Source organism: Merops nubicus, unplaced genomic scaffold (assembly GCF_000691845.1).
Source record: "Merops nubicus isolate BGI_N331 unplaced genomic scaffold, ASM69184v1 scaffold7930, whole genome shotgun sequence".
In the NCBI taxonomy this organism is placed as follows: Eukaryota; Metazoa; Chordata; class Aves; order Coraciiformes; family Meropidae; genus Merops; species Merops nubicus.
Window position 1 is genome coordinate 99,947 of NW_008580810.1, and position 13,650 is coordinate 113,596.

Below are 13,650 nucleotides of genomic sequence, written 5' to 3' on the forward strand. Positions count from 1 at the left end.
CAAACTTGTATTTTTATAGAGTAGCATAGCAGAACTATTTGTTGGTTATGTAAATGTGTCTGTTTGTCATGTTGAAGCACTTCCAGTTTCAAGTTCTGCTCCTTTGTGCACAGGGGTGCATGGGTGAGGTTCTATGGGTGAGAAATGAAACTGCAGAACAAGTTCACTTCCGTGGTGCAAGCGAAGGCAGTAAAAAAATTTATTTCTGAATCAGAGTAGAATTTACTAACTGAGTAAGTAGCTGCATCTGATTTTCCTTAAGTTATTGCCAGAAGAGTGCAGTGAAACCTGTCTGAAACAACCACGCAGTGGACTCAGAAATCTGTTGCTGGAGAGAAGTGGTCTGCTGAGGAGAGAAAATTTTATTCTTTCTGCACATGAATTCATTGTAATGTAACTGTATCAGTGAATGTTACAGACACTATAACTTGAGTTTTATTTTCCTTCAGTAAGAGAATGAGGCAAAGAACTTAACACTTTGTGGTGGCCACTTTGAACAGAAGTTGTCTAATATTGTGTTTTGTGGTTTTTCCCATGATTTTCTTGCTTGGTATGGAATTTGTCCTCGAGAGCATATGAAAAGTTAATTTTGTGGGCTGAATATCTGTGTACATGTATTCACATATTTAAATTTTTTTTCATAAAATATTTTTTTCTGTAAAATTTTAAATAATACAACAGCTGTCTATTGGTTTTAATGATCTTGTTGCCAGCCTTTCATTACTTGTACATATAATTGTGAAAATTCATGAACAAAACTATATTAAGAATGTAATTGGTCTTGGTCTTATTGGTGACTCATGAAAATAGATGAGCTTCAAAAGATATGAATTAGTATTTTTTAAGTACATAATACTTTCTACTAAAGCAAAACTTTTCCAGAAGCACAAATCACTGGAGGTCGTCTATTTGCTTGTGTGAGTGTGCATCCTTATAGAAAATCACATGAGCTGTTCCAGGTTTTAAAGTTTTCCCCTCTATGTTCTTCCTTTCTCCTTCCCCTCAAATCCTTACCAGTGTGTATCCTACACTGAATTTCGTATATACTAGCTATTCTTTAGGCGTTATTTGATTAGATGCTAATGAACATTAACTTAGTCAAACTGCAGATTTATTACATGCCTTCTCAGCTGGTGTATAAACTGTTTAAGTGTTGTGAATTGCAGAAGCTTTTGTTTTGTTGTGAATTGGACAATCAGTGCGACTGATTGCCCATAAATTACAACTATGGGTGTTTCTTTGATAGCTGGTAACTGTTATTGGTTGACTTCCTTGTTAGACATTAGCATTTTATGTGTTGACATTATTATTTTAATAACATGTTTAAGCCATCATTTGAATTCTTTCCAATCTTTTACTATATTGCCAACAGTTACAGACAGAAAAATAAGTTTTTTCTGGTAATATGATCAGAAGGCAAAGGCCAGCTAAAATATGAATTTATCACACCCAGTCTTGAGCTTGGCATAAATGTTTGTATTTAAACCTTTAAACTTTATCTAAGAATAGTTGCTGGAATGGGTTTATGAGAACAGTTTTAATTTTCATTTCTATTTGATAGCAAAATACATTGTCTTGATTTTAATGTGTTTCCACAGGTGTATCTTGAAAGACTTTTAACTTATGCAGAGATAGATATTTGTCCAGCAAACTGGAAGCGAATTGTACTGGGTGCAATTCTACTGGCATCCAAAGTTTGGGACGACCAGGCAGTGTGGAACGTGGATTACTGCCAGATCCTGAAAGATATCACAGTTGAAGACATGTGAGTGCAGTATGTTTATCTTTGTCAACAAATGCCAAGGTCTGTGCACATGAAAGGGGATGGGAAGCTCTCCCATATTTAAACTTTGTGTATCTGCACTGTATCTAAATATGGTGGATGCTGATAGATGGCATGAGGTCTACTTGACAGTTGCTTACATAGAAGACGTGGATTATTTTTGTTTTCTGGTTGAAGTGTATTTTACCAGTGGATATTCTTGCACAGTGATGAAAACATACCAAAAAAACCCAAAACCAACCACATCCTGTATATTCACTACAGCAAGATTTACTGTCCTGCTAGTTCTTCATACATACAGTAGAGCAACATGTAAGGCAGAAAAAAAAAACAAACTTGTGAACCTGATGATCTTTAGATGATCACCCACTTATTTATTGCCATTATTCAAAATTAGTGCTTTTGGGTTTGGGGTGGTTTTTTTTCCACCTTGTACCCTGCAGAGTTAATTTCCAAGATGTTAAAAATCTAGTATTTTAACTTGCAAAGAGAATTTCCATTTTCCTTTTTTTTTTTTTTTTTTAGAGGGATTCTTAAGAAGTGCCTATTGTAGGCATTTGATACTCCCAAAGCATATTTAGAGTATATTCCAACAGTAATAAAAAGAATTGTTATAAGAATAAACACAATTAAGATCTTAATGTTTACAAATACCAAAATCAATGCTCATTTCACTAAATAAGCTAGTGCTTTTTTGTTTGGTTGGCTAGCAGGCGTTAGATATATTGGCTGAAGCACCTGTAGTTTATATCATCTTTATGTTCCGGGCTGAGTCACATACCACATGCCATAAGGGCACACTTTTTCAGGTAAGGCTGCCCTTACCTGAGCTGGCACTTGTGCAAGAGTGGCACTGGAAGGGCTGCAGCTGGAATTGGTGCTGGGATGAGGCTGGGGCTCCAGGTGCCTCAACAGGCCACTATGGCTCATGCATTCAGAGGGTGAAGTTTACAGCCTACTAGTGCACACCTTTTTTTTTTTATAGGAACTAATGACCAACTATTAAAAAAATGTGTTAGTACAGTATCTGTGTGTTTCAGAGCTATTTTAATCAGAGCTAAGTATTTGTAATCAGAAGTATATGGACTGATTTCTGCTTTAGCTCACTTAAGTCAGGTTCACAAACACTGGAGTTTGTTGTGGATGAGTACTTTGGGAGAGGAAGAAAGAAGGAAGGAGGGAAGTAGATGAGATGAAATATTTATATAGACAGAATGCTTTTTGAATCTCAGTTTGCAGTCTCAAAGCAGTGAAAGGCCAAGTGTTTTGGTAAAGCAGCCCTAATTTAGTTTTGTATCAGTTTGTTGTTAGTCAGATTTATAGCTGGTCTAAAAACTGTCTGTTAAATGTTCTGAGTCAGCTGATTGCTTTAAATTAAGCATGCTCATACACTGCCAGATACGACTTAAAAATTGTGAGTAGTTGTCATTGCTCAAGTATTAGAAAAGTTATCTCCAAATCTTGTATTAACAAGCAATTTGTGATGAGATTTTTTTTTTTCCCCCTGGGTCAAAGGGATAGACGTAGAGCTTGCATTGCAGTAGGTACTTGCAGTAGTTTTGGGGAAAACTCTCATTTCAAAATAGAGGTGGGAAATACCACATAATGCCTTTTCAGTATCAGTTTTAAAATATGAAAGCTACTTTCAGGGTGGTTGATGATACTTCTTTTCTGACATAACCTAGACAGAATGAGATTTCCAAAATAAAACAGGGTGTAGCAGCAACGAGAAGCTAAAATCAGGCCCTTCACATTTCTGTGTGCAACATTATTCCATGCAGAACAATTTGATAATGTGTCCATGACTGCTTTGAGTGTTCCTTGAATGATTTTGCTGAGCTACTTTTCCCTTGATCCTTTTCTCATTCTTTCAGCTATTCAGTGGCAGTAAGGGCCTCCGTCCATTCAGTCCTTCTACAAGGCAAATGTGGGAGCTTTTAAAGTATTCTTGAAGCTGAGACATGTACTGAAGTAGAGTGCTTGAAAAGCTTGAAGCAGACTGACAGGCTTGACTGTGCCATATGACAGTATTAATCGGGAATGGTTATAAATATAAGTTTTGAAATTGCTGGTTCTTAGGGCTTTTTTTGCAGGCAAGTGGTGAGGCATACTGTGACAGTGTAAAAGGAAACAACAAAAAAAGAGAATGTATTGTTTTTGACAAACAAATGTGATGGTGCTTCTGTTAGAATTTGCACCTGAGCTATGTAACACCATTACTCATATGGCAGACATGTGCTGCTGTGAGAACATTGGCCTTGGTTCTGCACTACACATTCCCTGTGATGAGTCCTTGTCCCCCCAGGTTTTTAGCTTCTTAACCTTTTCTTGAAGATTTTACGATTCTCACAGTCTGCAAAACCAGAGGCCTGTGGGCAGCCTGTGTTCTCTACATGGTTCTTGGTGATCTGGCTCATGGGCTTAGTCTTTGGGGCTCCTTGTCAATCTTTCAGCAAAGAGTTTGGTGCTTGTTGATCTGATGATTATATTTCTGCTACCATTATTTCAGTTTATTTTTTTTCCCCCTCTTATCCCTGGTTTGGTGGATTATTATTTTTTGCTTCTTAATTGTTCAGGTATTTGGCACAGTACAGTAGTATGATTTTGAAGTGTCTAGCTCTATGCAATAGGGGCTTTTATTGTTTGTATTAATAAGGCAGAAAAACTCTGAATCAGATTCTTCAGCAGCTGTGAATCATTCAGCATAAGTGTATCTTCCAAAACATCAAGCAGACCTTTCAGCATATCTGTAGGTATTCAGTATGTATCTGTAGTCATGTGTGTAGCATTACCTTGAATTTCTGTGTGAATTTCAGGATTGGCCACAGGAAAGCACATGCTGAAGCAGTCTAATGTAGATTTATGGGGGAAAAAAGATATGGTGGTTAGTTAAATTACATTAGTTAAAATAAAAAAAAACTTGTATTTTTTTTGTTCTTTTTCAGCTGTAGTTAGTCTGCTGGTCTAACCTTCAAATCTGGGAGCTAGGGGATAGTAAGAATATGAGGCTATGTGTCTTTCTTAAAGATTTGGGAATGCTTTTCAAATGAGGTACAGCCAATGTCTTTCTCCATTAAAATAGGCTTTATATTATCCATTAACATAGATATTTAGGCGTAGCTTGCAGAAGGTAAAATCTTGGCAGTCTAAAAGGACATTGAAAGATAATATTCTGTATTTATTGGTTGATGTCTCGAAAGGTCATTTTTTTAATTTTGATTTTTAAAAAGCTATAATCTTCAGCGGTGTGAATACATGCTAAAGAGTCCATATCCAGCTTTTAGATAGTCTTTTAATGTTAATTAATATTTAGCATTATGTAAAAATAGAATTTTGGCAGAGAGATTGTGAAGGTAAGGAAGGACAATGATTGTGATGTGAGAGTGATGTAAGAATAAAGACTGAGAAGAAGAAAAATCATTCAGTGTTGAAAAGCTACTGTACCAGTACCTTTTCCTTTTATCCTAACATCCTTCCTCTTCTGTTGCCAACTGCCTGCACATTCCTTGCACACTTACACTCCAGTGAAAATGTAATGTAAATGCAGTATCAGAGTCAGTCAACACCTGCTGGTAACACAGCTGTGCAGTCCCTGTACTCTTAGCAGACATTCACAGCTTTTACCACCCTTTCCTGCCTCAATATCTTGAAATCACTGTTTTGCATGTATCATATGTCCCTGAATAAGTGTGATGCAGGATGTCTAGATACCATGAAATTTATGAAGATATCCAGTCCTTGATTTTCTTATTTCTTACGGAATTTTTAATGTGCTGGTATAGATCAAAACGTATTGCAATACCAAAGTTTTCATGGGGTGGGAGCTCAAAGAGGACCTCTGTTCCTATCAGATATTTTGACAAACACATTTGGTTTACTGAAAAACAAATCATCACTATGAATTTTGGTTGGATGTCCTAGGGAAAAATGCTTGGTTCTGTTCATAAAGGCAGTATGCTGAAAAATTCAGATTTCCCCTGACTAGCTCTAGACTGATTATGAAAGGCTGAAGGGAGTAAATAATTTCTTCAGTAATTTAGGTGTTAGAGTAATTTGCAGTACTCATGAGAGACATCTGACAATTTTAGGGCATATCTGCACGTTGTGTTCACATAGCTGTGTGTGCAGGTCCACCTAGTGGAGGTAAGGCAGAAACTGCAAAACATTTTTTTTCCTGCTAGCTTTTCTTTCCCAGATTCAATTGGCAAAACTGATAAAGGTGCCTTTCTACTAGTACAAGTTTGTGTCTGGATTTGATTGGCATTGCAGTAGCAGCTACAAGATGCAGCATCTCTTATGCTGCTCCATATGGTGTATGTATGCTGATAGAACCTGGTAGACTAGGTCAAACCTCAGGCTAGGATAATTGCATCTGGCAAGAATAAGAAATTCTCTTGGTTTATACCATATGCAACTTAAAGTAAATTATAATCAGAATGCACAGCCTGAAATATGTTTACACATGTATCTTCTTCCTACAGGAATGAGCTGGAGCGCCAGTTTCTTGAGCTGTTGCAGTTCAATATTAACGTTCCCTCCAGTGTTTATGCCAAGTATTATTTTGATTTGCGTTCCCTGGCAGAAGCGAATAACCTGAGTTTTCCTTTGGAGCCCCTCAGCAGGGACAGGGCATATAAACTTGAGGTAAGACAATTTCAGTTGAGTGTGCTCAGAGTGGAATATAAAGGGGAGATTTGGAATTTTTGTGTTGTTTCTCCCTTCTCCCATCTCTTCTTGAATATTCCCATGAGATATTAGAATATCACGTGCCTTGATTGTCATAACTGTCTTGTTTGTGCTGCAGGTATTCAGGGGCATGGGAACAGCTTTTTGGCCCAGTTTGCTTCGTACCTTGTCACGCTTTCCATTTCCTTTTCAGTTCCAGTTGTTTGAATGGGCCTTGTGAAAGTACCTGCAAGTTTTACAATTGCTGTGTTCACAGGCTGGTTTTGTGTGCTCATTCGGCTTCTTAAAACTGATTATCCATCTTAAAGGGCAGAATATTAAGAAGCATGGCTGAAAATAATTATTCCATGTGCTTGTTATGTGCTACTGCTCCATTTCACACAAACCCGAGTCTGTTATCTCCTGTGGTGTTTTTCTCAGTAATGGGAAAACAAGTGAGTGCACATCTTCAGTGAGTAAATCATGAATGCTTATGAGACCTGAATATACCACGTGTAGAAAGCTCGTGGAGTTGTGAAATGGAGGGCACTAAGGATTCCCACAGACACAAGAGGATTTTAAAATCGTTAGCCAGTTGTAGGCACTTTGCAAGACTGGAATCTGTTTTTCCTGAGCTCTCTCATGGGAAGTTTTTTCAAATAAGGGCATTATTGCATGAGTGTGTACATGTTTTGTTACTAATTTTGAAATTTGTCTTTAGGTGGTAGCTGCTTTTAACCTGGTATGCCTTTAGTTAGGTAACAGCTTTGCACTGGAGATTGCTTGCCTGTGGGTTAGTGAGGTTTGCATGTTCTGAAATTTATAGTGCTCCTGCAAAACAGGCAGGCAGTACTACACATGTTTTTGTGGGGGGAAGTGGTGAGTGGGAAGGTTAATTGACTTGTTTGTGACTGTAATTGGAACAGAAAGCAGTGGAGAAAAAGTCAGAGCAGATTTCACTAAAGTTGTATTTCTCATTCTTTCTAAATATCCTTTCTAAATTTGCAGATAGCTCCAATATAAAAATGTAACAATTCTGTGTATGGAATGTGAGGTAAATTTGCATCAGATTTTGTTTCTGTTTAAGAGAATTTAAAAAAAAAAACATTAAAATTCCTTTGGCTTGTAATCTTAAATGACAAGAGAGAGTTTACTAAGTTATTAGATAATGGGTCTTGATAATAGGTGCCATTACATATATAGAAAATGAGTTAATTACTTTTAGAAGATAATTTAGAACACAGTAATTCCCAACACTATCAGTTGCACACAATATAGAGCAGTGGCTTACAAATGAGAGTGACAACAGTAACTCCTCAAACCTCTGAAGAGAAGGGAATAAATGATTGTAAATAACCTGTGAATGCTGGTGGTTCTTCTGTACTAACTAAAGAGAAGACATTTAAAAAGAAATGATGGAATATTTTTTCAATAAATCTGTATTATTAATATTTTTCCTTAGTGCTGCTTAGAAGCTTTGTGCTGCTAGCAGAAACTGGCTGTGAAGTAAGCCTGTTAACCAAAAAGGATGTCTTCAGGGAAGACGATGAGTGTCTGCTGTGAAACCAACTTGGTTTACCAGCTTCTTGGCTCTGTTCTGTTGCCAGAAGGAAGGGAACATGATGGGAACTGCCGTGTTCCATGGCAATGCTTGGTTGTCATTAGTGTGCCCTTGAAACTAGTTGATGGTATAATTTATAGCCTAGTTTCTTGAGCACAGTTAAGCATTTAGCTTGCCAAGAGTTGTGAAAATGCTTTTGCAGCACTTTTCTAGGTCTCTGGTGTGCTGTTCTGCCCAGAGTTCTGTTTTTGAAACCATCGCATGGATTGTCAAGCAGAGTAAATGTAGTACCACACAGGCTGTGATATTTTTGATACTGAGAAAAACTGCAGCCTGTGATGAAAGACAACGAACTCCTAGTGAATGTACGTACGCAGTGGAAGGATTTGCCTTGTCTGGTAAACTGTAAGGACCTTGCTCAGTCCTAAGATGTAAAACAACTTATTTACTGACATTTGAGATCACAAAAGGTCTTGCAAATGGAAATGGTTATATTATAACATATTTTTGTTACTTTTGCATTTTCAAGCTATTTTATGTATCTAAAGCAGGTGTATTAGATCTGGCACTGCAGAATCTGCATTGCTGTTTTTGCAAATATCATGAGGTGGACGTACCTGAGTCAAAAGAACTAGCAAACAAGAAGATCAAGTATGAGGCTAGTAAATACTGTTCCTCATCAAAAGGAAATGCTGGACAAGATCCATCAGCTTAGAGAGGTTATGAGAGGATGTAGTACTTGTTAAAAATGACATCACTTTCTGGAGCATCTGCAGTGGATTTTTTTCCCTTATTTGATGTTCCCACAATTGACATTTAAGTGGCAGCTTTGTCTTTTAAATGACTATATGGAAGTAATATTTTTCTTATTTTTCATCAGCCTGTGGTCAGAAATTGTTCTGAATTTGTTATACCAGTTTACCTGGTAGCCAGAAACCATTTTCATGACCACTCTTCTTTTTTTTTTTTTTTTTTTTTCCCCATTATATGGAATCATGCAAGTTAAAAATGGCAAGTAACCTTTCATTAGATCATCCATTCTGTCCACCTGCCAATGCTGTTTGTTCCAACCAGCATATGTTGTAGTATGTTTTCTCCTTCTGTTTAATTATGTCAAATATCAAGGCTTCCTTTGGCTTCTCCTGAGAACTGTTTTTCTAATATGGGAGATTTTTCTGCCAAGAAGGTTGTTGGATAACCAACCTTAATCAGCTATTTTGTAATTTCCTACTCTTGCACCTGGTTATTCTCCTGTGTGCTAAGCTAAATGAGAGTCAGATTCTGCTCTTTGGGGTAAGTCCACAAAACATACCTACCTAATTTCTGCTTGTGTTCTTAGCACTGTGCTCGTTTCAAGGCTAGATTTTGAAAGAGTTTAGTGCACTCTCAATTCAACTGACTGTAAGTTGTCTGAGCTTTTTGTTGTTAGGATAGCACTTGAGCACATAGTTCAAACCTTTTGAACTCCATACTGTATTTTCTTGACCTTAAAGAGATACCATCCCATAGATCAAACAGCCAGAAAAAAAGAGGAGAATAATATGTAGGTTACAAGTAGAGAAGTGTCTTTATATCTCTCCAGCTTCCCATTGTCACAGTGATTGATTGCAATCCTGCGGGTTTTGTATGTTCAGAACCCTCTTAGCCAAGAAGTGAAAGGAGAGCAGGAGTCCTCTGCTGTTTTGTCAGGAGCAATCTGATTGTTTTTCTTTTAATATTTTCATTCTCCATAAATTAAGGAGAATGCTCATCATTACAACTTGTAGTTATTCTAATATTTTTTTGTTGTTGGGGTTTTTTTTTACATTTTCCTTATCTAGAACCCTTCCAGACTTAGTACTGTCTGCCACTGCTAAGTTCTCCCTGCTCTGTCCATTTTTTGGGAATGTTGTAGCACTCACAGTTACGTGCCTTTGTGCATTCCCAGCAGTGAAGCCATAGCCAGCCCTGCAGCTTTCCTGTTCTGCACAAATGTGCATGCAGCCAACATTTGTACTACTGCTACTGCCTTTCTCCCCTCTCCTTTCTCCTTATATCCACTCACTGCAACAGTGATAAAGTCTCATCTAGAGTCATACAACTCAGCAGAGGAACAGACTTCTAATTCTGTCTGCATATATATATATAATGGAAGAATATATATATATGTGCATTTTTCTAGCTGATTACATGTTACAATCAAATCCAATAAAACTTCACATAATTGAACAGTGTTGCTGTTTTTAAGAATGTTTTGATTTTATATGAGAAATGGTCCCTTGCAACTGTCAAAAGTTGGTTTCTTTTTCTATCAACAAAAGCAACAGGCAGATGACAGAAAGGTGTTTGTTTATAAGCTATTTGGAGTTATTTTAACTGAAGGACAATATAAATATTTACAGTTTTCTGGTTTTGTCTTGTTTCCCCATATGTTACAGTAAAGTTGACTAACTAACTTGCCAAACAAGCTCCAAATGCCGATTTTGTAAATTATTTGCAAATGGAAAGGTATCTCTAGGTACAGAATTGCTTTAAACAGCTGTCAATGTGTTTCTTATCCATATGATTAACACCAGAGACTAGAGAAGCCAAACATTAAGTGCCACTTCCAAGTAAACTTTCATTTTGTCTGGCCAAATGCCAGGACAGAAATTTTCCTGTGAAACAGGAAATTTTGAAGTGATCAGCTGCTCTGGCTGTTTGATTCTTGAGGAAACAGTCTGACTTTGACATCTGAAAGAACCTGAGCTCCACCTCAGTACACCTATTTGCCAAGCCATGCCTTGGCACATTATTTTGTGTTTAAACGCTTTTCATCTGTTCAACTTTAAAGCTGATTGAATTGCATTAACTGTCTTAGTCCATTGAGTTCCTGGTTAAATTAAATAAACTGTTATTTAGCAATTTTAACAGGGTTGAGTTATGGACTACAAAGCATCGGGAGTGTTTGTGCTATTATATTCTGTTGTTCTTTTCATACGTACCAAGAAAGAAAACGGTGCAAGAATGGTCCTAACAAAAGGAAATCCAATTTCCGACTAAAAAGTAGCTACTCTTTTCTTGGTGGTAGCTTTTGTGGTTTTGTTTTTCGTTTTTGCTTTTTTTTTTTAAGTTTAACTATATTTTGTGGTTGGCTTGACCGAAGTGTTCGGTGAGCTTGCTCTCAGATGTCTGAGTTGTGTGCTTCTGTCATAGCTGCCTCTGGTCTTTGCAGGAGTATTAAAATTAAAGGACTCTTCGTTGCTACAACTTGTTGTGCTGTAGAAGTAAAAGTCAAGAAAGAAAATGAACATCAGTGAAGTCAGGCTGTTTATATTGTCTTGGTTTATAATCAAACACTTGTACTGGATTTGTTTGTACGGTACTTTTTATTAAACAACCTACCTTAAGACACCACTTAAAAGCATTCCTGTGGAAATAAAAAATAGTGGTTTAAATGTGACCTTGAGTACTCCTTTCTCTGCAGTTCTCTGTGTTCGATCAGCAGAGTTAACTTCCCTCCTGATGCCAACTGTAGCCTGGCCCAAGCATACAAAGTCTTAACAGACATGCTATTTTAGGGCACAGTGCATTTGTGCACATGAGGTCCATAATAAATATTTGCTTTAAACTTGACTAAAAACATAAAACATGTTAACTCCATCACAGTATGATAGGTGTCAACATTTGAATGATGATTGTCTCTCTCTTTAACATTTCTATGCATTTTTAATGCAAATTAAGTTATTCTGACTGAGTTATGCTTCCCACTGATACCATATAAGATAGCCTCATCACACAGAAATCACTATCTCCTTCTGAAAGGCAAGTAAACATCAGCCCTCTAGGCAAAGCAAGGTGAGTATTCTGCCAGACCATTTATCAGTGGAGAGTAATTACTACATGACTTTCTAGGGAAAAAAAAAATCAAAAGCCATCCTCTGTAAGTATATTTGGAGAATTTATAAAATTTCTGTAACTGTTTTCATTATGTGTTCCCCAATTTTTCACCAATTAAGTGCTACACGAGTTACCATATAGCAGCAGGTAAGCATTGTCAGCTCCCTCAGTGAGATTTGTGATGGCCAGCCTGTAAAGAGGAGGCCTGGAATATGCTCATTGAGTCCTCCAAAAGTAGCTGTAGTGGGCAGTGCAAAGTCAGCCTGTTTCTTGCTTTTAAGGTAAATAGATGAGGAAGAGGATCTGGGGAGAAGCTCTTCATGTGTTTTGCTTAAGGAAGTGTCCTTTTGTAATTCTACCTATATGTAGAAATCTATGTTTAATTTTATTTTACCTTTACAGCTGTGGCCAATGCAATTGAGGTTTTTTCATTCTTTTGTCTTACAGGCCATTTCCCGCTTGTGTGAGGATAAATATAAGGACTTCAGGAAAGCTGCAAAGAAACGGTCAGTCAGTGCTGACAATCTGACTGTGGTTAGATGGTCTCCTGCTATTATCTCCTAACAAAGGAGACTGGAATATTCCTATGGACGTACTGTTTCATCCATCCATTTTTTTTTCGGGGTGGGCTGGGGGGGAAAACAAAAAGAGACTTTTGATTTTTTATTTTTAAATCTGTCGAGCTGCCTTTACAGTGCCTCCCCATTGTGTAGCACATGAGTAAAATACCTAGTGGAAGGAGAAATGGAGAAATCAGTGTTTGGGAGAGAAGATGGGCAAAAACTTTTTTCTTGCTTTCGCTAACAGCTTTACCTTTTTTCTGAGGAAACAGTAATTCAGGTGCTTGGAAGAAGAAATGAAAAAATGAAGTAGAGGCAGAAAAATATTTAAGAACTGTGCTATTTTCTAATGAACTGTACTCATAAAGAGAAATGGCAGCATGAAAACAAACCATGTAGTCAGATGACTGTGCACTAGAGGAATGGAGTTCGGAGAGTTTCATCTTAAAGGTTTCTCTTAATATCTTTTTTGTTGGTTTTGTTTTTTTATGTTCCTCATTGCTGCTTCCCAGGATAAATTCTTCCCCTTGCACAGCAGCAAATATGAAGTCTGTATTTACAGTAGCACAAGCCCCTGAATAAATAGCGTTGGGTTTTTTCACTGCACTTTTCTCTGTAAGCTGTCTTATTAGCATTATTCTTCGTAATTATTATGCATATGTTATATTTCTTGTATGCCTTTTATTGTATTTCAAAAGAGAGAACTTGACCATAGTGCTGAACCAAAAGTGTGTACAGGGATCAGAAGATCTTCGTAATTTCATGATGTGTTTTATTTATAGTGTACTTGGGTGTGTGTGCCTTCCTGAGTTCTTGGAATCATTTAGTTTTCCTTAATATAAAGATACAGTTATTAAAGTATTCTGATGATGATGATAAGACTTGGGCCAAATCTCTGCAATTTGCAACAGATCTTGTGATCCTTTTTGCAGATTTTCATAGCATTAGAACTTTAGCAGAATTCATTTTGAGGGAGATATTTTTCTTTTTATGGCCTGACTAGTTCATTCCTTCACCTCCAGGTCCATTGTTGCAAGCAATATTCTCAATTTTTATATGTTTACTTTAAATCAAAGTGAGTCTGTTTTTATAAAATGAAAAAGAATAAAAAAAACTGTTCCGGTGAGAAGTCCCGTAGAAGAGCAGAACGGAAATCTTAACAAGGTATTTGTCACAAGTAGATTGAGTTTGGAAGCTAAAATAACAAGCCCTGTTTTTTTTCA

The 13,650-nt window shown here is 37.0% G+C and overlaps 1 protein-coding gene across 1 annotated transcript in view; it reads left to right on the forward strand.

Moving 5' to 3' along the window:
* CCNY (cyclin Y) overlaps positions 1-12,503 on the forward strand; it is a 47,114-nt gene extending 34,611 nt beyond the window's left edge. The window contains exons 7-9 of the mRNA XM_008940511.1: positions 1,599-1,765; positions 6,265-6,427; positions 12,315-12,503. Coding sequence (XP_008938759.1) covers positions 1,599-1,765; positions 6,265-6,427; positions 12,315-12,431 — 447 coding nt within the window. The 3' untranslated portion in view covers positions 12,432-12,503. The remainder of the gene's footprint in view (positions 1-1,598; positions 1,766-6,264; positions 6,428-12,314) is intronic.
* Positions 12,504-13,650: the final 1,147 nt, after the last annotated feature.